General features: G+C 48.4%; 1 protein-coding gene across 1 annotated transcript in view; it reads right to left on the reverse strand.

Moving 5' to 3' along the window:
- The window catches only part of ctnna2 (catenin (cadherin-associated protein), alpha 2), a 782,371-nt gene that overhangs the window by 6,407 nt on the left and 747,965 nt on the right, over positions 1-27,999 (reverse strand). Inside the window, 2 exon segments of the mRNA XM_079499975.1 lie at positions 1,129-1,263; positions 22,054-22,159. Coding sequence (XP_079356101.1) covers positions 1,129-1,263; positions 22,054-22,159 — 241 coding nt within the window.

A 27,999-nucleotide genomic window follows, 5' to 3' on the forward strand; every position in this document is an offset into this window, starting at 1 on the left:
CTACAGGCGGACCCGTGGATTCATGACCGGGAAACCCCGTGCAGCTGGGCTTTAACATTGAGTGCTCGGTTGCACTTCCGCATTTGACCACCAAAATGTGGTGGTCAAATGCGGAAGTAGACGTTCTGAGACGGTACTTCCGGCAGTCTTCCGGGTGCTTCAAAACGCCACTGAGCGGGGGGGCGGAGTAAATATGAAATACATGCTTAAACATGTAGCTAGGTGTAATGTTAGAGTCCACAGAAGACATGTAAATATGAAATAAATGCTTAAACATGTAGGTGTAATGTTAAGAGACCACAGAAGTGAACCTTTCAAGTCTGTTTTCTCAACTCACTGTTTCTCTGCAAGACATTACTCTATAAGCCATATCTCCAAAACTGGTGGGTCAAACTGAACAACCAATATGTACATTTGAAGCTATGATTCCCTGCTTTCATATGACATGAAAAAAAGACAATTAAAAAAAACGCAATGGCAGTCCCTCAGTCAAACTTGGTCACATATATGTATGTATTTGTATATCCGTTTGTATCTGTGTACTGTATGTTTTGTGTCTTTGTGTACAGCAGGGGTTCTCAAAGTTTTTGGCCGGGGACCCCCGAAAATGCTTTGGCAACATCTCGGGACCGCCGCCCCGCCCCCTCCCGACCCCCAATATGAATTGACTGCTACAATAATCTTAATAAATGAATAGAGACAATGCACCATAAATACATACTGAAACCAGATATAATCATTAGGGAAGGTGTATGCATGTACAAATATATATATTTGGGGACCCCCCCAAAATAAATTGGCGACCCGAGGGGTCGCGACCCACGGGTTGAGAACCCCTGGTGTACAGTATGCTGGGTCCCTCTTGAAAATGAGGTGCTGCATCTCAAGGGGCTGTACGTCTGTCCCTCCAATAAAAATCACACCCGTGTGAACTGAGTGGTGCAAGGTCTTATATAGCCTGATCAGCTGTGGTCTGACGTAATGTCAGTGACCATAGTAACCATGCTCATTCTTTTGGGCCCCACGTACAGGTACACACAAACACGGATACAAACAATGCTGGTTGTTGGAGTGGTTTGCACCACTCAAAAATCTGACATCTGAAATCTTTGACCTTGCGAAACTCACCCCGGACACGATGAGTTCCCCTCCGAGGTTCTGCACCTCGGCTTTGACCTTGCTGCAGATGTTGAGCTGGTGGCAGTACAGGGCGATTCTCTGCAGGTAGGCCAGGAGATCCTGCTTACAGGCCGAATCCGGGCACTGAATGGAAACATTGGACAAAGATAAAAAAATGGTCAATAAGGAGCAGTAGTACGCCTCACGGCGTCCACCACAACACTGCCGGAAATCAAACAGAAGAACAAAAGGTCAATGGAAACAAATCACAAAATGCACCGTTAGAATGACTTACACCGGGGCTCCACCGGGCGTGTCAGCGTCGCGTCACCGTCAGGGAATGTTCCCTTTTTAATCAATGAAGGGTGGCTCCACTGCCCGCGTTGCGTGACATTAACGTGTGCAATAAAATTGAACCGGTGCGTTTTTTGACGCACGCGACGGAGACGCAACGCGTCCGGTGGAGCCCTGGCGTTAGTTGGCATAAAGAACCGTATCCGGCCCCATTTACACTGGCAGCCAAATCTAGCCTGGAATGATGAATCAGATCTGTGCCACATCCAGATTGGAATCTGATTTGTTTAAAGAAGTCTAAATGCAGACAGGTCACATGGAATCAGATCTGTTCCAATGTGACTTGAGCCACATTCACAGGTGGTTTCAAATCTGATTTCAGAGATCCGTCTCAGTCTGAATGCAACAAACCTGATCTAAATTAGATTTCGTTGTGACTTGAATGTGACTTGTTTGCGTTTAGACTTATTTAATCTGTGGCACAGATCTGATTCCGGGCTGGATTTAGCTGCCAGTCTGAACACACCTAGATCGGGTCTGGTCACTTGCAAACGGCAATGTGAATGGTCGGGCCACAAGATCGGATTTAAAATAACAACAACAAAAAACGATTTTAATCAGATTCGACTAGATGTGACTTAAACAGGCCGGTGTTGTGAAGCCCTATAAGGTTGTTACAATTCAATTTGAACTCTCATTGAACCACCTCTTCCTCACAACCACATTGCCCATTTACGCAATTGTACAAAAAGGTACAATAATAAAGCACAGATGTACAGTGACATGCAACAAATACCACACTAAAGCAAAAAAACACACACACACACACACACACACACACACACACACACACACACACACACACACACACACACACACACACACACACACACACACACACACACACACACACACGTTGTATTGTTCCTCCAATGAGCCAGGAGCCTTGATAAAAAGCTTTGTTCATAATGTTTGCTATACACCGTAGAGCTGCCTTTATACAGCTTTTCCTTTCATCAGCATCTCGCCGTTCATCCCGTACCCACTTGAGTGCTGCAGTTTGACGTTTTGTTTCTGACAAAACAAATACGATCTGTATTAAATCACCACAAACAAACAAACAAACACACCATACTGTGCACACACAAAATCTCTTTTTTTGTTGTGCCTTTATTTTTCTCGTTTCCTCTCTCCTCTCTTTCGGGAAGCCGCTAAATCCTGATAGGCCTATCTCACAGCCCGCTTTCCACGCCCACTTCCGGTAAATAGTGGTGTCTTTAACATTAGCATTTACACGTTTTTTTCTCTGGAGAATAAGTACATTTTCTAATGTAAAAATGTGACAGACCAATATTATTATGAAGCAAACAAGATGGTAAATCAGCTCGAACAGATAGAACAAACCTTACCTTGAGAAAACAAAAGTTGTAGACTTCTTAAATTACCTCTGTTAACATGTAGCGTCTATGGAGTGACGTCACGCTATCACCACTAACCCCGAAAGGGGGCGTATTAAGGGGGGCGGGGAAATTCTGTGAGATAGGCTTATTGAGAGCAAAGCCTGTAATAATGCGAGGCAAAGCCTGTGTTTTTCATGTAGGTATATACTGTACATAGCACGGCAGTTCAAAGTGCTTTACTTGAAACGATAACCACTTACAGTAAACCCTCTGTAGGTTTTCAACCCTTGTCATATCCGGGCCCAGTTAGTTATTCTGCATTTGAGTATTTTAATATCGTTGGATAGGATTTTGTCCAACAACTCCATGCCATATTGATGTGGCGACCATAGGAGACTTAACAGGCAAACGTTGATCAAAATAACAATTATTTTACACTCTGTGATTGTGTAGAGTCTAGTTAGTAGTGTTGTGTTATGTATTGGTTATTTTCTCAGCTGCTGTTGGTACTATAGTCATGGCTGCCAGTTCCCACCTGATGTTGTGCGGGAGCTCTGACTGCTCCAGACCGTGCTGACTAACTGCTAGCTTACATAACGTCTTGAGGCTAGGACTGAAGTCTAAGACATACAGGTCGTCAGGTGTGTTGTCTCCTCCAAAGAGGATGACACGATCTCCCACCATGCAGCGGCACATATGATTCGTCGGAGACGGGCCTTTCCCCTTGGGCTCAACCTTCTTCCAGGACAAAGTCTCTGGACTGAATTTCCACACATCATTGACGTAATGGCCCGATGTCCGGCCGCCAAATATGTACAGCGCTCCATTGTAGGTAAAGGCTGAATGTCCTTGTAGAAGAGGCTGTGTATAAGGTGTGTTCACCCAAAGGTTGGTCTCGGTGTCAAAAACTCTGATGGTGTTGCCCCCAACAACCCCCCAACAGCCCCCAAATACAAACATCTTTGTTCCAATGATGGTGGCAGAGTGACCATATGAAGCAGGAGGTGGAGTTCCTCTGGTGTTAATTAAAGTCCAGACCAATGTGCTGGTGTCCAACTTGTAGATGTTATTAGTGTATCTAGGCCGGGACCCATCCCGGCCTAGGACCCATCCTCCATGAATATACATGACCTTCCCCAAGACACAGGCTGAGTGGCCCGGCCTCTCCTCCGGAACAGTTCCAGAAACATGTCGTTTGAACCACGTGTGGGCGTCGACATCAAATGCATAAAGCACGTTGCGGTAACCTGGGTCAGTCCATGACATTCCCCAGAGGTGGACAGTGTCTTCAGTCAGGACAGCCGTGTAGCTGTCGTACATGGAGGGAACTTCAAGGTGAGGTTCTCCTCTTCCGGCGGTCACCGGGGTCAACCTCTTCCAGAGTAAAGTCACTGTGTTGAAGACCTGCACATGAATCTGATCCTTGTTGTCCCCGTCAGTGTTCCTCCCAAAGTAGTACACCTCGTGTCTCACGGCTACAGCGGCACCCTGTCCCACTGGTGATCCTTTCTGATGCAACGTCCAGGACAACATGTTTTAACACGACGGATGTTGGCGAATTGAAGTAAACCTGTTGGTTTCCTGCTCTGTAGAAGAATGCAGAGCTCAAGAGCCAAAGAAAAGGAGAGTCAAAAAGAAGTACGCTTCTAGATTCCAGAGCTCTTTGAGTCTTGGTCAAAAGAGTCTTGAAGATAACAGTCCTGAAGAGATCCGTGTCGAAGAGTTGAGTTTTGGAGAAGTTGATTCAATCACTGAGGCTGCAGCAATTTTTTAGCATACTGGCTGTGAATGTTCGTGTCATATACCCGTGAGGTCACATATACGTATGACATCAGGGACCCCATATTTGGGCATGGCAGACCCCCAGCCATGCCCAAATAAGGGCAAAATATTACAGAGCATTCTGGACCCACTGGAAAATCGGCCATTCACCAGGATCCCTCAAGGACCCCTAGGGGTCCCACTACGGGAACCACTGCTCTAAGCCCCCTGGTGGCTCAGCAACACCACTGCATCGGCTGCTGAAACGCTGGACATGTCATTTTGCACCGATCGACCCGCCTTTTATTGTTTCCTCTTTCCTTGCCATCCTACTATAAATGCGCCACGTCTCTGCGTGCGTCTCTGCGTGTGTGTCTGCGTGTGTGTACGGTTGTAATGCACGTAACTCGAGAACCGTTCGCCCCACCAACCTCACATTCGACACACACGTTCCACACCCCCCACAGGGAGTGCAGTGCCCGGTATCGAGTCGGGCGGATCCCACGGTTCTCCAGAACCACCACAAAAGGCTCTGCTCAGGCTCTGCCAGTGGGAATCCCCTCAGTGGGAATCCCCTCGCCTGTGCAATTTCCAGCCTCTGCCAATTAATTGCCACGGCAACCCCACTTGACAACGGGTATTATTAGGTTCCCAAGTTGCATCATTCTCATGTAGGCCGGTCGCCGACGGGCACGTACAGGTCTAGTTAATAGTAACACCTAGAACGCCCGGGGGTATTTGTAACCCTTAAATCGGGGCGCCCAGCGATTTGTTTCTTCAGGGCCCATTTCAAGGTGCACAAGGCGCCATCTTGGATGTAGCTGAAGCAGCTAGATGTAGCCAAAACACCCCCGAGGCGATCGGCAACAACGGGAAGTATGCTGCTGCTTGGTGATTGGTGGACAGCCTCCCGTGCTGAGATAGATAACTGCTATTGATTGGCCACAACTAATCGCCGCTAATTGTCACAAATGGCAAAACAAAACAAATTGCAGCCTTATCGCTATATAATGAAACGTCTACATTACTTTCACTTATACAGTAAATGGCAGGGATGCATTTGTGGTTTGATGCATTGACGATTGTATGGTCGTTGTCAAGGTTCCACCGTGAACAATACACACGCACGCACGCATGCATGCATGCATACACGCACACACTTAATACAATGAAGTGGGCACAAGGCCACAGACTGGTCTTAATGGGCGCCGATATGCCCATGCTGGAACAGCGGGCACATCTGTGTGGGGCTCAATCAACACCGAGAGAATAGCTAAGCGAACGGAACGGAATTGTGTGATGATAATAATATAATATAATTGGCTCCAGACAGCCAAAGTGTGTTGCATGAATTGTCTGTTGACTATACACTTCCACAATGGATGCAGATGCACAATGTTGTTTTAATAAGGAATCAATCAATGTTGCACCGGGGGGGTGATAGAAGTGAAAAAAGGGAGGTGCGTAATGTCTGCTGTGTGTCTGTGTACGTGCACGTGCGTGCGCGCGCGTGTGTGTGTGTGTGTGTGTGTGTGTGTGTGTGTGTGTGTGTGTGTGTGTGTGCGCGCGCGTGTGCATGAGGCACAGTGTGTGCGTCGGTGTGTTTGTGTCTGGGCTGTACACGCAGCAGATGGAGTGGGGAATTTAGAATTGCCAGGAGAAGCGCGGGGTAATGAAGTACGTGCTACTTCATTTGATTTATCTCTAACAACCGCTGAGAATTAACCTCATGCACACACAAAAAAAACCTTGTATTGATTCATTACGACTTCTTGTTGAAGAAGCCCCAAACTAGAACAGTAGTTTGTTTTGCCAGCCCCGCAAATAATTGTTCTCGACGTGTTTCAACATGCGTTTTATCCTCTAAGCTTTAGTCCTATATAGGAGTTCTACCATGCAGTGCCTTTTGAATGAAAAACAATAACATCACGTCGCACGTTTCAAAAATGATGAAGAGCTTAAGTTGATCAATACGCTGTTTTTGTTCTTATTAAACGGACATATTGTCGCTGTTGGGCGGAAACCTAATTATGTCCAAACGGTTCCTCTTTTTTATTACTTTAATTAATTTAGACCTGAGATCAGATTCTAAAAATGTCTTCTACATCCTGACAGTTTTCTGAAAAAGTTATGTTTCTATGTCAGTCGTTTTATTTTTCAAAAATAGCAGACCTACAAGCTCGTAGCGCGCCACCGAGTAGCGCGCTACGAGCTTGTAGATCTGCTATTTTTCAATAGCTAAAGCATAACATAATGCTAACACCAAAAGGGGTTCCCGCCCAAAATGGGTTAAAAAAACAAAGGTAAGACATGTGCTCGAACATGTGCTGCTAATGACAGTCCGACCAATAGGGTTCGAGGTAGGTTGTCGGTCTCACATTCGAACCAATAAGGTTTACATACACACATAAAACAAAAAACACACACACACGCGCACACGCACGCACACGCACACGCACACGCACACGCACACACACACACACACACACAGTGGGAGAGGTGAAATAAAGGCCTTTTGAAGTGCCATCTCTGCATTTTCTGCCTTAAGGCCTTCATCCTAAATGCGAGATACTTCACACCAATATTTCAATCAAAACTATAGTCATATACACTGTGTAGCCTACTGTACAGGTCGATGCCTTGATTTATTTTGCTGTGGAGAGAAAAAAAAGGATTTCGCTCAGAACAAAATCTACCTCATTCCGAAATAATACAAAAAATGCATTGCTTTATCGTCTTGTAATGCATGTACTCACGACACGAACAACAGAAACTAAGAACATTTATTTTTTTGGAAGGCATTTTAGGAGCTTAGTCGGGTGTGTGCGAGAGATAGAGGAACCAGCAGGGAGAGAATGTGGAAGAACGTGTGTGTGTGTGTGTGTGTGTGTGTGTGTGTGTGTGTGCGTGCGTGTGTGTGTGTGTGTGCGCGCGCGTGTGTGTGTGTGTGCGTGCCTGCGTGCCTACAGTGAAATCCTATGTTAATTTAACTCTTAAAAGCGTACGACGTTTTCTAACCAAAATGTGTTCACTCTCTGATATGCAAAAGCATAAATTAACAGAGAGGTGTGTACTGTATGTGCGCCGTCTGCGCGTGCGCGCCGTGCATGTGCGTGCGTGCGCGCCGTGTGTGTGCGGAGGTTTGTGTGCAGCCGTGCGCGCGCGCCGTGTATGTGCGTGCGCGCCGTGTGCGCGGGGGTTTGTATGTGCCGTGCGTTGCGCGCCGTGTGTGCGCGTGAGATGGACAGCCTTCACCAGACACCAGGGCTCGGGTGGGAGTGAGTCTGGCAGGTCCTCTGACTGACTCTGAATCAACAGTAAGCCGTAATGAACAGAACAGGTGGCCGTGCCATTTTTAATTCTCGCCTAAACGCGTGTCCTCGGCTAGCTGTTTGCTAAAATATTCACAGCCTTCTGTTGGGGGTTATAGGTTATTTTTTCAACCAGTGGTCCGGGGACCACCAGTGGTCCTTGAGGGGGGTTCCAGGTGGTCCCCAGTGGTCCGGGGACCACCAGTGGTCCTCGAGGGGGTTCCAGGTGGTCCCCAATGGTCCTCGAGGGGGTTCCAGGTGGTCCCCAGTGGTCCTCGAGGGGGTTCCAAAGGGTTCCAGGTGGTCCCCAGTGGTCCTCGAGGGGGTTCCAGAGGGTTCCAGGTGGTCCCCAGTGGTCCTCGAGGGGGTTCCAGAGGGTTCCAGGTGGTCCCCAGTGGTCCTCGAGGGGGTTCCAGAGGGTTCCAGGTGGTCCCCAGTGGTCCTCGAGGGGGTTCCAGAGGGTTCCAGGTGGTCCCCAGTGGTCCTCGAGGGGGTTCCAGAGGGTTCCAGGTGGTCCCCAGTGGTCCGGGGACCACCAGTGGTCCTTGAGGGGGGTTCCAGGTGGTCCCCAGTGGTCCGGGGACCACCCAGTGGTCCTCGAGGGGGTTCCAGGTGGTCCCCAGTGGTCCGGGGACCACCCAGTGGTCCTCGAGGGGGTTCCAGGTGGTCCCCAGTGGTCCGGGGACCACCCAGTGGTCCTCGAGGGGGTTCCAGGTGGTCCCCAGTGGTCCTCGAGGGGGTTCCAGAGGGTTCCAGGTGGTCCCCAGTGGTCCTCGAGGGGGTTCCAGAGGGTTCCAGGTGGTCCCCAGTGGTCCTCGAGGGGGTTCCAGGTGGTCCCCAGTGGTCCTCGAGGGGGTTCCAGAGGGTTCCAGGTGGTCCCCAGTGGTCCTCGAGGGGGTTCCAGGTGGTCCCCAGTGGTCCGGGGACCACCCCGTGGTCCTCGAGGGGGTTCCAGAGGGTTCCAGGTGGTCCTCGAGGGGGTTCCAGAGGGTTCCAGGTGGTCCTCGAGGGGGTTCCAGAGGGTTCCAGGTGGTCCCCAGTTGTCCTTGAGGGGGTTCCAGAGGGTTCCAGGTGGTCCCCAGTGGTCTTCGAGGGGGTTCCAGGTGGTCCCCAGTGGTCCTCGAGGGGGTTCCAGAGGGTTCAAGGTGGTCCCCAGTGGTCCTCGAGGGGGTTCCAGAGGGTTCCAGGTGGTCCCCAGTGGTCCTCGAGGGGGTTCCAGGTGGTCCCCAGTGGTCCTCGAGGGGGTTCCAGGGGGTTCCAGGTGGTCCCCAGTGGTCCTCGAGGGGGTTCCAGGTGGTCCCCAGTGGTCCTCGAGGGGGTTCCAGGTGGTCCCCAGTGGTCCTCGAGGGGGTTCCAGGGGGTTCCAGGTGGTCCCCAGTGGTCCTCGAGGGGGTTCCAGGGGGTTCCAGGTGGTCCCCAGTGGTCCTCGAGGGGGTTCCAGGTGGTCCCCAGTGGTCCGAGGACCACCCAGTGGTCCTCGAGGGGGTTCCAGGTGGTCCCCAGTGGTCCGGGGACCACCCAGTGGTCCTCGAGGGGGTTCCAGGTGGTCCCCAGTGGTCCGGGGACCACCAGTGGTCCTCGAGGGGGTTCCAGGTGGTCCCCAGTGGTCCGGGGACCACCAGTGGTCCTCGAGGGGGTTCCAGGTGAGTGGTCCTCGAGGGGGTTCCAGGTGGTCCCCAGTGGTCCGGGGACCACCCAGTGGTCCTCGAGGGGGTTCCAGGTGGTCCCCAGTGGTCCGGGGACCACCAGTGGTCCTCGAGGGGGTTCCAGGTGGTCCCCAGCTATAAATGATGGAGAGTTGCTGGTAACCAAATGGACCCTTATAGGTCGCTAACTCTCGAGAGTGTTGGTTTCATTTTACACTCTCAAGAGTTACATCATTGTTAAACGTACAAGAAGTCTTAGTCTACACAATTAGAGAATGTAGAATAATTGTAATTTCAGGTTTTGGGTCTGAGAGGCAAAAATGTCATCAAATGGTGGTTCCGTGGCTCAAATGCCGAATGAATAATGGACCTTGATATGAAAAGGGTTTGACATTGCGCAAAAAAACAAGGATTACGGTCAGATATACTAAATGTAGATGCCATGTAAATTCAGTAAATCTGCGGGTGATTACATGCAGTTTAATACGCGTGATAAGCAAATCTCCGGCTATGTAGAGAAGCCCAAAATGTACCAACTTAACCCATTCTGGGCGGGAACCCCTTAGCATTATGCTATACTTTAGCTATTGAAAAATAGCAGATCTACAAGCTCGTAGCGCGCCACTCGTGGCGCGCTACGAGCTTGTAGGTCTGCTATTTTTTTGAAAAATCGTAAAAATGCGGCACAGATCTTTGAATATATATTCTTTCAGAGCGAACGTTTTTTTTATTTCGACGTCAGGCCTAAAAACTTAAATATGTGTGGCCCCCTGCTGGGGCTGCTTCCTACCTCAGTCCCACCTTTTATTGGCATGAAAAAAAAACCATTTACATTGCCAAAGCACTTCTGGGCATGCTCAGAAAACCACATCTGATTGGGAGTCTGTTTCATAAAAACCGCCCACAAATGGTGGGTTATATTTGCCCCTTTGTTAGCCTAGCAGAGACCAAGGACTATTAAATAGAGAGTATGCACATGCCTGATTTTCCCATCAGGACACGCCCCCCTCACCTAGACTGAGTGGCAAAACATTGAGCACCATGGAGTGTTGGAGTTTGGAAGAGCTCGTTGGAAATCACTCAACCGTCCTGCGTACCACCTGTTTCTAAATGTCACATAATGCAGGAGGCAGCGAAATGTTGTGTTATAGAAAACAAGCACTTCCAAACTCTGACACTTAGACAAATAATCAAATGCAGGGCATTTCTTGACAGAAAGTAGCTCATAACGTTTCTATGGTGGATTTTTATGAAACAAAAGCTTTGCAGATAGAAAGACGATAAATCAAGCTTTTCGTACAGCTGCAACGTTGGTGAGTTTAACATTGTTTAATGCAATCAGACAGGACTTTTCTGTTTGGATGAATGGGCTGTCGAGGCCAGAAAGTAGTTTTTTGCCACTCAGTGGGCGTTCCCGCATAACTTCCAGGTACGATGATGTCACACGCATACCCTCTATGAGGACAGGAAGCGAAGACCGTACGGTGGACTCCATGTTGCTCCTTGGAAGGAAAGAAACACAGTTGAAACCAAGGAAGCTGAACGCGGAAGTGTTGGCTGCATATAGCCCATTGCGCATTCCTTCCAGGAGCAACATGGAGTCCACCGTACGGTCTTCTGTCCTTCCAGGGAGCAACATGGAGTCCACCGTACGGTCTTCTGTCCTTCCAGGGAGCAACATGGAGTCCACCGTACGGTCTTCTGTCCTTCCAGGGAGCAACATGGAGTCCACCGTACGGTCTTCTTTCCTTCCAGGGAGCAACATGGAGTCCACCGTACGGTCTTCTGTCCTTCCAGGGAGCAACATGGAGTCCACCGTACGGTCTTCTGTCCTTCCAGGGAGCAACATGGAGTCCACCGTACGGTCTTCTTTCCTTCCAGGGAGCAACATGGAGTCCACCGTACGGTCTTCTTTCCTTCCAGGGAGCAACATGGAGTCCACCGTACGGTCTTCTGTCCTTCCAGGAGCAACATGGAGTCCACCGTACGGTCTTCTGTCCTTCCAGGGAGCAACATGGAGTCCACCGTACGGTCTTCTGTCCTTCCAGGGAGCAACATGGAGTCCACCGTACCGTCTTCTGTCCTTCCAGGAGCAACATGGAGTCCACCGTACGGTGTTCTTTCCTTCCAGGGAGCAACATGGAGTCCACCGTACGGTCTTCTGTCCTTCCAGGAGCAACATGGAGTCCACCGTACGGTCTTCTGTCCTTCCAGGGAGCAACATGGAGTCCACCATACGGTCTTCTGTCCTTCCAGGGAGCAACATGGAGTCCACCGTACGGTCTTCTTTCCTTCCAGGGAGCAACATGGAGTCCACCGTACGGTCTTCTGTCCTTCCAGGGAGCAACATGGAGTCCACCGTACGGTCTTCTGTCCTTCCAGGAGCAACATGGAGTCCACCGTACGGTCTTCTTTCCTTCCAGGGAGCAACATGGAGTCCACCGTACGGTCTTCTGTCCTTCCAGGGAGCAACATGGAGTCCACCGTACGGTCTTCTGTCCTTCCAGGGAGCAACATGGAGTCCACCGTACGGTCTTCTGTCCTTCCAGGGAGCAACATGGAGTCCACCGTACGGTCTTCTGTCCTTCCAGGGAGCAACATGGAGTCCACCGTACGGTCTTCTTTCCTTCCAGGGAGCAACATGGAGTCCACCGTACGGTCTTCTTTCCTTCCAGGAGCAACATGGAGTCCACCGTACGGTCTTCTTTCCTTCCAGGGAGCAACATGGAGTCCACCGTACGGTCTTCTTTCCTTCCAGGGAGCAACATGGAGTCCACCGTACGGTCTTCTGTCCTTCCAGGGAGCAACATGGAGTCCACCGTACGGTCTTCTTTCCTTCCAGGGAGCAACATGGAGTCCACCGTACGGTCTTCTTTCCTTCCAGGGAGCAACATGGAGTCCACCATACGGTCTTCTGTCCTTCCAGGGAGCAACATGGAGTCCACCGTACGGTCTTCTTTCCTTCCAGGGAGCAACATGGAGTCCACCGTACAGTCTTCTGTCCTTCCAGGGAGCAACATGGAGTCCACCGTACGGTCTTCTTTCCTTCCAGGGAGCAACATGGAGTCCACCGTACGGTCTTCTTTCCTTCCAGGGAGCAACATGGAGTCCACCATACGGTCTTCTGTCCTTCCAGGGAGCAACATGGAGTCCACCGTACGGTCTTCTGTCCTTCCAGGGAGCAACATGGAGTCCACCGTACGGTCTTCTGTCCTTCCAGGGAGCAACATGGAGTCCACCATACGGTCTTCTTTCCTTCTAGGGAGCAACATGGAGTCCACCGTACGGTCTTCTGTCCTTCCAGGAGCAACAAGGAGTCCACCGTACGGTCTTCTTTCCTTCCAGGAGCAACATGGAGTCCACCGTACGGTCTTCTTTCCTTCCAGGAGCAACATGGAGTCCACCGTACGGTCTTCTTTCCTTCCAGGAGCAACATGGAGTCCACCGTACGGTCTTCTGTCCTTCCAGGGAGCAACATGGAGTCCACCGTACGGTCTTCTGTCCTTCCAGGGAGCAACATGGAGTCCACCGTACGGTCTTCTGTCCTTCCAGGGAGCAACATGGAGTCCACCATACGGTCTTCTTTCCTTCCAGGAGCAACATGGAGTCCACCGTACGGTCTTCTTTCCTTCCAGGGAGCAACATGGAGTCCACCGTACGGTCTTCTGTCCTTCCAGGGAGCAACATAGAGTCCACCGTACGGTCTTCTTTCCTTCCAGGAGCAACATGGAGTCCACCGTACGGTATTCTGTCCTTCCAGGAGCAACATGGAGTCCACCGTAGGCTCTTCTGTCCTTCCAGGGAGCAACATGGAGTCCACCGTACGGTCTTCTGTCCTTCCAGGAGCAACATGGAGTCCACCATACGGTCTTCTGTCCTTCCAGGAGCAACATGGAGTCCACCGTACGGTCTTCTGTCCTTCCAGGGAGCAACATGGAGTCCACCGTACGGTCTTCTGTCCTTCCAGGAGCAACATGGAGTCCACCGTACGGTCTTCTGTCCTTCCAGGAGCAACATGGAGTCCACCGTACGGTCTTCTGTCCTTCCAGGGAGCAACATGGAGTCCACCGTACGGTCTTCTGTCCTTCCAGGGAGCAACATGGAGTCCACCGTACGGTCTTCTGTCCTTCCAGGGAGCAACATGGAGTCCACCGTACGGTCTTCTGTCCTTCCAGGAGCAACATGGAGTCACTGTACGGTCTTCTGTCCTTCCAGGGAGCAACATGGAGTCCACCGTACGGTCTTCTGTCCTTCCAGGGAGCAACATGGAGTCCACCGTACGGTCTTCTGTCCTTCCAGGGAGCAACATGGAGTCCACCGTACGGTCTTCTGTCCTTCCAGGGAGCAACATGGAGTCCACCGTACGGTCTTCTGTCCTTCCAGGAGCAACATGGAGTCACTGTACGGTCTTCTGTCCTTCCAGGGAGCAACATGGAGTCCACCGTACGGTCTTCTGTCCTTCCAGGAGCAACATGGAGTCCACCATACGGTCTTCTTTCCTTCCAGGGAGCAACATGGAGTCCACCGTACGGTCTTCTGTCCTTCCAGGAGCAACATGGAGTCCACCGTACGGTCTTCTGTCCTTCCAGGAGCAACATGGAGTCCACCGTACGGTCTTCTGTCCTTCCAGGGAGCAACATGGAGTCCACCATACGGTCTTCTGTCCTTCCAGGGAGCAACATGGAGTCCACCGTACGGTCTTCTGTCCTTCCAGGAGCAACATGGAGTCCACCGTACGGTCTTCTGTCCTTCCAGGGAGCAACATGGAGTCCACCGTACGGTCTTCTGTCCTTCCAGGAGCAACATGGAGTCCACCGTACGGTCTTCTGTCCTTCCAGGAGCAACATGGAGTCCACCGTACGGTCTTCTGTCCTTCCAGGAGCAACATGGAGTCCACCGTACGGTCTTCTGTCCTTCCAGGAGCAACATGGAGTCCACCGTACGGTCTTCTGTCCTTCCAGGAGCAACATGGAGTCCACCGTACGGTCTTCTGTCCTTCCAGGGAGCAACATGGAGTCCACCATACGGTCTTCTGTCCTTCCAGGGAGCAACATGGAGTCCACCGTACGGTCTTCTGTCCTTCCAGGAGCAACATGGAGTCCACCGTACGGTCTTCTGTCCTTCCAGGGAGCAACATGGAGTCCACCGTACGGTCTTCTGTCCTTCCAGGAGCAACATGGAGTCCACCGTACGGTCTTCTGTCCTTCCAGGGAGCAACATGGAGTCCACCGTACGGTCTTCTGTCCTTCCAGGAGCAACATGGAGTCCACCGTACGGTCTTCTTTCCTTCCAGGAGCAACATGGAGTCCACCGTACGGTCTTCTGTCCTTCCAGGGAGCAACATGGAGTCCACCGTACGGTCTTCTGTCCTTCCAGGGAGCAACATGGAGTCACTGTACGGTCTTCTTTCCTTCCAGGGAGCAACATGGAGTCCACCGTACGGTCTTCTTTCCTTCCAGGAGCAACATGGAGTCCACCGTACGGTCTTCTGTCCTTCCAGGGAGCAACATGGAGTCCACCGTACGGTCTTCTGTCCTTCCAGAGAGCAACATGGAGTCCACCGTACGGTCTTCTGTCCTTCCAGGGAGCAACATGGAGTCCACCGTACGGTCTTCTGTCCTTCCAGGGAGCAACATGGAGTCCACCGTACGGTCTTCTTTCCTTCCAGGGAGCAACATGGAGTCCACCGTACGGTCTTCTTTCCTTCCAGGGAGCAACATGGAGTCCACCGTACGGTCTTCTGTCCTTCCAGGGAGCAACATGGAGTCACTGTACGGTCTTCTTTCCTTCCAGGGAGCAACATGGAGTCCACCGTACGGTCTTCTTTCCTTCCAGGAGCAACATGGAGTCCACCGTACGGTCTTCTGTCCTTCCAGGGAGCAACATGGAGTCCACCGTACGGTCTTCTTTCCTTCCAGGGAGCAACATGGAGTCCACCGTACGGTCTTCTGTCCTTCCAGGGAGCAACATGGAGTCCACCGTACGGTCTTCTGTCCTTCCAGGGAGCAACATGGAGTCCACCGTACGGTCTTCTGTCCTTCCAGGGAGCAACATGGAGTCCACCGTACGGTCTTCTTTCCTTCCAGGGAGCAACATGGAGTCCACCGTACGGTCTTCTGTCCTTCCAGGGAGCAACATGGAGTCCACCGTACGGTCTTCTGTCCTTCCAGGGAGCAACATGGAGTCCACCGTACGGTCTTCTGTCCTTCCAGGGAGCAACATGGAGTCCACCATACGGTCTTCTGTCCTTCCAGGGAGCAACATGGAGTCCACCATACGGTCTTCTGTCCTTCCAGGGAGCAACATGGAGTCCACCGTACGGTCTTCTTTCCTTCCAGGAGCAACATGGAGTCCACCGTACGGTCTTCTTTCCTTCCAGGAGCAACATGGAGTCCACCGTACGGTCTTCTTTCCTTCCAGGGAGCAACATGGAGTCCACCGTACGGTCTTCTTTCCTTCCAGGAGCAACATGGAGTCCACCGTACGGTCTTCTGTCCTTCCAGGAGCAACATGGAGTCCACCGTACGGTCTTCTGTCCTTCCAGGGAGCAACATGGAGTCCACCATACGGTCTTCGCTTCCTAACCTTATTTAACTAACCTTGGCAGAGACATCAGACCTGGGCTCAGGAAGTGCAGTCAAAAAGACAGCCGAGTGAATCCTTTTCAGCCGAAAACATGTTTTTGCTATGAAAGTATTTTCCTGTGATGCTTTTAAGGACATCCGTTATAGCGAGGCCGACCTGTACTTGCGCCGTGCGGGGCATATTAAACCATGTAAATCGTCAAATATTCATCAAAACTCCTTATTATTTATTATATTATGTGTATTGTCATTTTTTTTTCTCTAGCCCATTCTGGGCGGGATAACCCCTTTTGGTGTTTTAAGCATGATATGTTATACTTTAGCTATTGAAAAATAGCAGATCTACAAGCTCATAGCGCGGCACCGAGTGCCGCGCTATGAACTTGTAGGTCTGCTATTTTTTTTGAAAAATCGTGAAAATTTGCTCCACCGTGACATGAAAATGTTTGAGAAACATGACGTTTTTTTCAGAAAACTGTCAGGATTTAGAATCTTTCCCCAGGTCTAAATGGGTTAGAACAAGGAGGACAAGTATTGTGCATTTGCACATTTTTTGGTGGCCGGTCGTTAACCCATTCTGACCTGAGATCAGATTCTAAAAATGTCTTCTACATCCTGACAGTTTTCTGAAAAAGCTGTTTCTGTGTCAGTGGTTCTTCGATTTTTCAAAAATAGCAGACCTACAAGCTCGTAGCGCGCCACTCGGTGGCTATTTTCAAAAATAGCAGACCTACAAGCTCGTAGCGCGCCACTCGGTGGCGCGCTATGAGCTTGTAGATCTGCTATTTTTCAATAGCTAAAGCATAACATAATGCTAACACCAAAAGGGATTCCCGCCCAGAATGGTTTAACCTGTAGTTGACAGACTGGGGGGGTGGGGGGACGACGACGCTGAGGCGTGCTCCTCCAGAGCAGCCAGACAGCTCCCTGAAGTAGCAAAGCTTGTCTTCATGGAGTCATCGTGTGATTCCATGTCAGCCCCATCGATGAGCACACACAGTGTGCTGGAAAACACCATATACTCTTAACTTGAGTACAAGTATCAAATACTGCAATTTAGATCAGATCAACATATGGAATTAATTCTGTATATGGAGCGCGTCACGAGGCGCGTGACGGACGGACGGACGGACGGACCGACTGACAGGTTTTGCAGGTTTTCATAGTAAACTGCAACCTAAATGCAGTGAAGTAAACATACAATATTTGGATCCGAGATGTATAGTGGAAGTAGAAGTAAACGTATTGGACATTGGAAATACCTCAAGGGAAAAATACCTCAACATTTTAAGGTAAGACCGACCGACCATCAAAGCTATGACTTAGATCAGTGGTTCCCAAAGTGGGGTCCTTGAGGGAGTTCCAGGGGGTCCCCAGCTAAATGATAGTTTGGAACCAAATGGATCCGTATGGGTCTGTAACTCTGAGAGTGTACAAATGTACACTCTCAGAGTTAAATTCACATTGATTTTATAAATTGGGGGTCCCTGCAGAGATAGAAATGCCATTAAATGGGGGTCCGTAGACTAATGCACGTCAAACTGGGAGGTCTTTGAAATGAAACGGGTTGAGAATCACTGCTAGAGCCGTACAAATCTTCTCTTATGGGGGTCTTCTCTTATGTCTTTTCAAATGGGGGTCCGCGGGCTCATCGGTGTCAATTTTGGGGTTCCTTGACATGGAAAAGTTTGGGAACCACTGCCTTAGATTACTCGACAGATCCTTCCCTCGATCTGTCACATACAGCAGTGCCAACGGGCAGAACGTTACCCCAAATATGTCAACAATTCCGTTCCGTAGCATGTGCCAGCAACATGCTGTGAGAAACTGTGGGTCAAATCTAAAGTGCAATAAACATGCCTCATCCATTTAGACCCGACATCGACATTTAAAAACTGTCTTCTAAATCATGACAGTTTTCTGAAATATGTTTTTCTATCAGTGGTTCTCAATATTTCATGTCAAGCACCCCCAGGATTATATGTATTTGGCTGCCCGACCCCCATCTGAAAATATGTAGTTCCAGGGACCCCCGAGAAGCAAAGATTTGAGCTATAAAAACGCAAAAAAGCAAATTAGAAAAAATGAATATCCGCGCTCTCTTGATAGTAGTTTTGAGTAGTTTAGTTATTTATCTTTCAAAATACAGCAGCAGTCTGTATCTCTAGAGAAGATCCCGGCACGTCTGCGCTCCTTCTGTCTTTGCAAATGAACAATAACATATCGCCAAACGTTTCAACCGGATCCAAGCCCCCTTGACTTCCAAGTATTACATGTGGGAAAAACAATAAGAATACAAAATAAATAGTGGATTTGCTTCTTTGGCTTAACTGGCAATGTGCACAAGAAATATCATGGCGCTGATCTATCCATCTGTCTACCATCCATCCATCTGTCTACCGAGCAATCTTCGTCCCTACTCCTCTCACCTATATATGGTCATGAAGTGTGGGGTCATGACCGAAGGAATTAAGGTCGCAAATGCAAGCGGGCGAAATGAGTTTTCTCCGACGGGTGGCTGCAGGCGTCTCCCTTTTAGAGATAGGGTGAGAAGTTCAGTCACATGAGAGAGACTCGGAGCAGAGTCGCTGCTTCTTCGCTTGGAAAGGAGCCATTTTAGGTGGTTCGGGGCGTCTCGTTTGGACTACCCTGGAACGGAGGGTTAGCTCCCGGCGGAAACTAGACGCACCTGCAGCAGATGAGCCTGATTAATTAGAGAGACACAGAGAGAGAGCGAGAGGAGTGTGTGTATGCGTGATTGCGTGATTGTGTGTGCGTGCGCGCGCGAGTGTGTGTCAATTGAAAACGGCTGCAGACCATCAGTAATTAGGAGATCTAGAGAGAGAGACCCGTTCGGCGCTACTGTATGATCACAATTGAGGGTTTTTTTCTTCCTGGAAATAAAAAATGTCTGGGTTTCCGAGGGTAGGTTATAGGATGCCTCTCGGGCATCTCCCTATAGGGAGGTCCTCGAGGCACGTCCCACTGGGAGGAGACCCCCCGGGGCAGACCAAAGGCGCAGTTGGAGGAAACACATCGACTCATTGGCCTTGGAACGCCTCGGGATCCCCCCCCCCCCAGGAGGAAGTCACTAATGTTGCTCTGGTATAGAGGGAAGTCTGGAACACACAGCTGTTGCCCCCGCGACCCGACTACGGATGAAGATCGATGGATTGATGGATGGATGGATGATCTATCCCTATCGCTCACACACGTGCGGACGGACTGACGGATAGATGACTGAACCTCTTATACACGTCTATATGGTAGGCTCCCACGGAGCCACGCCATGAAAAATAAACATTTTTCACAGACTGAATAATTCAGCACTGGGGGAAAGACTCAACGTTGTCGCAGCTCTCTGCTTTAAGACGCAACATCAGGGTTGGTTTGTGTGACTTGTTGTTTTGACAGTGGGGCGCCCTCATCATCACAGCACCACAGATCACATGCACGCACACACACACACACACACACACACACACACACACACACACACACACACACACACGGCCCCCTTGAATTATTCCACGGCCAAGAATTTCTATTCAATTCAGCGTGGTTCCAATAATATGCAAAATAAAAGATCCCGTGGCTTTTTGTTATTCGCTACACTAAACGAGAGAGCTGTCCCCAAAAAAAAAAAACGACGAGCGGAGAATAATGTGGAGGCTGTGATGAGGTTTTCTGAAAGGACAAGCAAAGTCACACAGTTTATTATTGTGGGGCGGCGTGTCGAATTCTATACACCATTAACCCGTTTTTGGCGGAAACCCCTTTTGGTGCATTATGTTATGCTTTAGCTATTGAAAAATAGCAGATCTACAAGCTCATAGCGCGCCACCGAGTGGCGCGCTACGAGCTTGTAGGTCTGCTATTTTTGAAAAATCGAAGAACGACTGACATAGAAACATAGCTTTTTCAGAAAACTGTCAGGATGTAGAAGACATTTTTAGAATCTGATCTCAGGTCAAAATGGGTTAAGGCAAGATGTTGCTCTTTGGGGAAGGCAGGGCGGCAGAGAGAGCGAGAGAGCGAGAGAGAGAGAGAGAGAGAGAGAGAGAGAGCGAGAGCGAGAGAGAGAGAGAGAGAGAGAGAGAGATGCGGTGTGGTGTGGCAGTGTCGTGGCAGTGTTGGCAAGGTAATGGGGCATGCTGTTTATTTACATCAGGGGGGAATCTGCGAAGGAAATGGACTATTAGTCAACTCTGCAAACGGGAACAATTGTGTCATCTGCATGGTTGCATCAAGCTGGCCAGGGGCAGGGCACAGTGTGTGTGCGTGTGTGCGTGTGTGTAGTGTGTGCGTGTGTGTAGTGCGTGTGTGTAGTGTGTGTGTGTGCGTGTGTGTATTGGAATTAGCAGTGACACTAGCCAGGAATGGCAGTGCTGCTGAGGTAGACCTATAGATTCTACTACTGGCTGCTATCAGCAAGTGGCTCCCATGTCTCTCTGTTTGTGCATGTGCGCGTGTGCGCGTGCACATGCGTGCATGCGGACAGACATGTGAGCTTGTAGATCGGCTAGATGCATACAGAGGATTTGTATGCATTTGAAAATGTGTGAAATGGGATATTTGGCATAATGAGTACTTTCTACTCGTGGTACTTTAAGTACATGTTGATGCCAACAATACTTTAGTACTTTTACTCAAGTACGTTTTGAATTCCTCACCTTTATACTCGTAACGGAATACTTCTACATTGCATTATTGATATTTTTACTTAGGTACAAATCACACCATCATCATACAGTACACCATCTCATTCCTGCAAATTGAATTTGTACTTTTTGTTCCACCACTGCCACTTACGTACTAACCTGACTCCGCCAGATGGGGCAGCAGAGAGTACACTGGGTTCAATCAGGGGCAGCTAGAGGCGGGATCAAGGCAGCACTGTGTATGCCTTGATCCCGCCTCTAGCTGCCGCTGATTGGCCAGGCCGTTTTGTGGCCGGAGCATCAAGTCTGCCTGAGAGTTCCCAGATGGGAGCAGGAGGGGGGAACCCAGTGTACTCTCTGCTGCCCCATCTGGCGGAGTCAGGTTACTTACGTACACCAGTGGTTCCCAAAGTGGGGTCCCCGAGGGAGTTCCAGGGGGTTCCAGGTTGAGAATCACATGCTAGAGCCGTATAGATCTTCTCTTATGGGGCTCCCTGGCATTATCTTTTCAAATGGGGGTTCGCGGGGCGATAATTAGTGTCATTTTGGGGGTGCTTGACATGAAAAAGTTTGGGAACCAACTGACTTGCACTTAACACAATCAGTGCCAGAAGTCCTTCAAAATAGGAGCTCTGGGGTGTCGGAAAGACATGGCCCGCTTTTACTCGGAAACCCACGACCCGGAAACATATTTTGCGGGAGAGACGGATGAGAAGCAGAAATGAAGCGCCAGTATATCGGACACCACGGAGAGCGCCCTGCATGGATTAGGAGGGACGAGTCATTCTTTCCGCCGCGCTAACGGCTAAGTCAACGGTAAGCTAACAAGAGTCTAGAGTGTAGCATACGGTAGCCGAGAGGCGAACTGACAAATAAAAAAAAGGAAAAAATAAATTCAGAATATTATTATCTCGCCCGGTATCATTGAGGATGCGCTAGGACGTCTGAGGACGTCGTATGTATACGCGTCGATTGGGACCCCTAGGACGTGTGGCGACGTCCTACGGACGGAAACGGTTAAGGAACTGAAAACTATCTCCACCTTCGACCGCATACCGTACAGAGAAACACTTTCATAGTTCCATAAACTATACAATAATACGACACAGACAACAATACCTGCCTCAACTCAATAGGCTGACACACACACACACACACACACACACACACACACACACACACACACACACACACACACACACACACACACACACACACACACACACACACACACACACACACACACACACAAACAAACAAGCTAAAAGGGTGAATACCTGGTCTGCGACAGCGCGGGCCAATTTGTCCATCCGGGAGCCAGCCTCGGCGATCTTCTTAGCCGCATTGATGACATCTGAGGAATTCTTCAAGGGGCCTTTACCTCTGGCAACGTGCGTACGGAATGACAACAGAGAGAGAGAGAGACTGTGAGATCAAGATATATATATATATATATATATGTATCTCTGCTGTCGGGAGGAAACCTCATAACTCCAAAATGTTCATTTTTCAGGAAATGAAGAAAACCTTATATATTTTTTTAAACAAAGCAATACAGCCTCATCAAAGTTGGTGTTGTGACTTTATATATTGTCAATTACTTCCATGAGAGGGGGAGGAGTTAGCTGCTTTAGCAGACATTTTGAGGGTCCAATGGAGTTAAGAGGTTTTGTCCAAAGCAATTTTCACTCTACTTTCCATTGGTTCAATATTTTCGAAACAACACGCAGACATAAAGGGTGTTCAATAGCACTGATTTATGCAAAACAAAAATCAAAAACCTCAAAAATGGAGTTATGAGGTTTCCTCCCGAATGCTGCAATTAAGGGTCTTCATTATTAGCACGACTTCCGTGTATAAACAAATGGACCCTTTTCTTATAGCAGACATTTTGACAGATAAACACGGCCAAGGTAATAAGGATAATTGTAGGGCGTGTGTTTCATTTAGGCGAGTTCATCCATTTAGACCTGAGGACGATTCTACTTAACCCATTCTGGACGGGAACCCCTTTTGGTGTTTTAACTAAGCATTATGTTATACTTGAGCTATATTGAAAAATAGCAGATCTACAAGCTCATAGCGCGCCACCGAGTGGCACGCTACGAGCTTGTAGGTCTGCTATTTTTGAAATATCGTGAAAATGAGGCACAAATCTTTAAATATATATTCTTTCAGAATACTTTTTTTTAAATTTCGATCAGGGCAGGTCTGAAAAAAACCATGTTTCGTCAGTCGCTCAAGCATTTTCACTTCAAGGACCTCCACAATTATATGTAATTGGCCGCTGACCCCCATCTGAAAATAATGTTGTTCCACGGACCACCCCCCCCCAGAAGCAAAGATTTGAGTTAAAAAAAAACGTTCGCTCTGAAAGAATATATGTTAAAAGATTTGCGCTACATTTTCATAGCAGTAGAGATCTGCTATCTATCAATAGCTAAAGTCTAACATACCCATTCTGGACGGGAACCCCTTTTGGTGCATTATGTTATACTTTAGCACCTTTTGGTGCATTAGTTATAAAATAGCAGATCTACAAGCTCATAGCGCACCACCGAGTGGCGCGCTACGAGCTTGTAGGTCTGCTATTTTTTTTAAATCGTGAAAATGCGGCACACATCTTTAAATATATATTCTTTCAGAATACTTTTTATTTTATTTCGACGTCAAGCCTAAATGGGTTAAAACACCAAAAGGGGGTTCCCGTCCGGAATGTGTTAACTGGGCTGTGTCTACGCTTAGGGAACGCAGTATACTATAGCACCTAATTAGAAGACATGGTACTTCTGGGCCAAAGCAATCTGATTGGTCGAAATGGGCTCTCTCCAGCCGTGCTCAAATCAGCGTGACAAGCGGCGCCTCGCTGTGCCGACATGGAAACGGCCTCGTCACAATAAATATGACTCCGACACTCGTTAGAGATATCTGCCCAACTGTTCAGCCTTGAAGTTACAACAGATTTTTACTGTGCGTTAAAGCTCCGCCCACTCTGGCGACTCACTCCAGAGTGAATCGGTGACTCAGCAGAATCAGAATGATCTTTATTGTCACAGATCACAGTTTTACAAGTACAAAGGGGGGGGGGGGGGGGGGGGGGGGTGTAGGAGGCAGGAAACAATATAAATGTAGAGCCCCACTTGCTCGAGGTGGCTGGTCGTCTCAACAGGGACTAGTTCATGTCTCATTATACCACAGGTCGTTTCGAGGAAGCAATCTGATTGGTTGAAACAGCCTTCTAGCCGTGGGTTAAACCAGCACCATTCACCACCTAATCAAAACAAAGAATTCAGCTGCTCTGTTCTCCCAGGGCACTAGCAAACTCGGTGGCTAGGCTAGCTAGTTTCTTGGGACATTTGTGGTCGTAGTGACTACATCTGTCATTAAAAATACATTTTTTTCAGCGATTTTCTTAGTTTTAAGGGTAACTGTTGTATAATTGCAATATTACACTCGAGGGTGTGGTTTAACGTGATTATTGCCACTTCAGTGATGCTTGCGGAACTCGACTTCGTCTCGTTCCTTACCGCATCACTGTCGTGGCAATAATCACGTTAACCCACACCCTCTCGTGTAATATTGCTTAAGTAAGACCCCATATTTTTTTCCAGGGAAACTGAGACAACATTTATTTATTTTTTTACTAATACTACGGATTCGTTTTTACGTCCAGATAACCCCGTCCAGGACAGGCTTCGTTCAGACACGCCTCCTCAGGAGACTTTGATTTGGTTAAGTTAGGAACCCGTTTACGACCGCATGACCTTGCTGACGTCGACCCCAGGCAGGGTTCGAAGGCTAAGTTCGAACCCACAACTAATGAGAGCGAATAGAAAGCAAGGCTTTTGGCACACCTACAGGCGACAGCAGGTTAATGAAGACAGCAAATTAAAGATAGCCTGATGAAGGTCGCATAGGCCCGAAACGTCGCCGTTTCCCTTGAAGACGGTGTTGTGCGAGAGTCCCTTTCTTTTTTCACAACGAGAGCAAAGAATTGCCTCGCAACATGAAAATGTTTTATTTTCCTGTTGGCGTGTTGTATAATGTTACAATATCACACGAGAGAGGGTGTGCTTTGCTATCATTATTGGCACCCCGGTGACGCACAACGCGGATGCTTCAAAACCGCATCCCTGCTGTTGTGACAACAGCGGCGGTATTAAGCCATTTAGGCCTGACGTTGAAATTAAGAAAATAAATTAAAACAAGACAGAAAAAAACCCATGTTTCTACGTCAGTGGTTCTCAAACATATTCATGTTAAGGACCATATATGACATTGGCCGCCAACCCCCATCTGAAAATATGTTGTTCCAGCCTCCAGGGACCCTCCCAGTAGCAAAGATTTGAGTTAAAAACTCACTCTGAAAGAACTGAAAGAAGATTTCGGGCACATTTTCACGACTTTTCAAAAATAGCAGACCTACAAGCTCGTAGCGTGCCACTCGGTGGCGCGCTATGAGCTTGTAGATCTGCTATTATTCAATAGCTAAAGCATAACATAATGCTTTAAACATGCACCAAAAGGGGTTCCCGTCCAGAATGGGTTAAGCGCACCCCCCCGTGTAATAATATCGCTTAAATAATTAATGCTATGACATTCAGCTGCGTTTATATCCTCATATCCCTGCTGTGAGAAAAGAAAGGGTGTGTTTATTTACGGACGGAAGATTGATCGACTGCAATCAGTTTTTCCACACTGCCTGGGGGGGGGGGGGGGGGGGGGGTCCAAACTGATCATTTGAGGGACAGAATTAAGTATCACTTGTGTGAGACAAGTGGGACGGGGATGGGACGGGTTTAGCAACTTATTCCTTAAATGCCTTGTTGTCTCTTGGTTAGAGGGGGAATAGGAAGAAAGAATAGAAGAGAGATAGACAGGGTGGGCTCCATGGAGGGGCCTGGTCCACATCTGGTCCAGGTCGTGCACTGTGAGGCCGGGTCCACGGTCACACTTCTGGTGGGCTCCATGAAGTGGCCTGGTCCACGGTCACACTCGGCAGTCATTTTGATATTAAACCCCGCTATAGTGTCTCACATTTGTGACCGTTTCTGACCGTGGCTAAGTCATTGACATATTCTTAATTTTTAATGTCATATATGAAAGCAAATTGAAAGCAAATTGACATATCGGTTGTTCAAGTTTGACCCACCCGTTTTGGAGATATGGCTTATAGAGTAATGTCTTGCAGAGAAACAGGCTTGAAAGGTTGACTTCTGTGGTCTCTATAACATTACACCTAGCTACATGTTTAAGCATTTATTTCATATTTACATGTCGATTTCAGCTCTGACACTTATTTCTCACATGCTCTATAATATATATACTAGGTAAAGCTGCTATAAGCAATAATATGTCAAAATTTGAATGACCTTTTTATTTTTTTATTTTTTTGGTATTCAGACAGCCAGCAATGGGTAGAACGCTCCCCCCAAAATGTAGTCTCTGTGACACATCTAGGGGCGGCAATCTGCATTCAAAGATGTTCCTAGAAGCTTTAATTGTCATTGGTCGGAAAAAACCAGGTCGCAATGACTAACCAATCAGGAAGCAGACAGGCAAATCGACCAAAGATTGCGGCCCCTAGATGTGTCACAGAGACTAAATTATTTTTGGGATCGTTTTACCCATTGTTGGCGGTCTGAATACCAAAATAATAAAATTAAAAAGGTCATTAAAATGTTGACAAATTATTGCTTATAGCAGCTTTAACTATGCTATTAACTCATTTTGGGAAAATACTGATAATTTGACATACTCAAGTAAAGTATGAATACCTCGAAATTACAACCAAGTTGTAAGTATACCAGACATGTAAGTACCGTACGCCAGGGGTTCTCAACCCGTGGGTCGCGACCCCTCAGGGGGTCGCCAAATTATTTTAGGGGGTCCCCAAATTATTTTCAAACAGCAAAAAAAAAGAAGATTTTTTTAAAAATTTTATTTTCACGATTTTTCAAAAATAGCAGACCTACAAGCTCATAGCGCGCCACTCGGTGGCGCGCTATGAGCTTGTAGATCTGCTATTTTTTCAATAGCTAAATTATAACAATGCTTAAAACATCAAAAGGGGTTCCCGCCCAAAATGGTTTAAGGTTATTGTAGCAGTCAATTTATATTGGGGGTCGGGAGGGGGCGGGGCGGGGGTCCCGAGACATTGCCAAAGCATTTCCGGGGGTCCCCGGCCAAAAACGTTGAGAACCCCTGCCGTACGCCAGACATGCACTGCATACTGCAGAGGCCCAGATGGAATGAGACCGAGAGGAAAAGCTGTTGGCCTTCTGCAAACATTAACCCACAAGATGGCAAATGACCCGGGATGGATCAAACGCTGTCGCATCCCAGACAACGCTGTGTTCGGATCCAAATGAACCTGAATCTATGCCAGACCACCGCGCTCTCTCTCTGTATTTGTGCTTGCAGCCAACTTTGCCAAAACGATAAATCTCTGGGTTTGTTTAATGTCATTTAATCCAGAATTAAAGGAGCATCCGGTGATTTGAGTGATTTGGAAAACCACCCAGTCCGCCCAGGCAACAAAATGTGCACATGCACGCTCTACAGTGGGGGGAAGTGCAACAGGCCAACAGCATGTGCAACCAAGGCCCGCCCCCACTCGATCATGATTGGAGGAAGGCCTCTCTCATCCTGATTGGATGAAGGCTTTGCCACCCGCCACCAAAACTAGGGTTTTTTGACCCCAGGGGCTCACTGGGGACAGGGAGGAACTCCTTATATGGTCAGCACACTCTATAGTAGGGAGGATTATCCAGAAAAAAATAAAAAAATAAGTGATATTTAGATTAAGTCAAATCACTGAATATACCTTTAATTGTATTTTATTTATCTTTCTTTTTTAGAATCCATCGCGTTAGCCTCGCGGAGGCTCTCATGATGTGTGTATAGTCATCGAATATGATCCAAAATCTCCACGCGCACGCACGCGATCTAAAGCATTTTAGGGCTCAGATTGAGATATAAAGGACCATGTTTATGCTTGATAAAACATTAATTTTATTTATTTATTTATTTATTTATTTGACAGGGACAATGCTCATTAATCAACATTTCAGTTTTCACTTCCATGTAAATGTGCCAGAGTTAGCCATAAGCTAATTTTCATCTGTAGTCCCTGAGCAGGCTCTTAAAATGGTAGTAAAACTAAACATACAATGACACATAGTACAATACAATACAATGCAATACAATACAGATAAAAGAAG

The sequence above is a fragment of the Electrona antarctica genome (assembly GCF_951216825.1).
Source record: "Electrona antarctica genome assembly, chromosome: 4".
In the NCBI taxonomy this organism is placed as follows: Eukaryota; Metazoa; Chordata; class Actinopteri; order Myctophiformes; family Myctophidae; genus Electrona; species Electrona antarctica.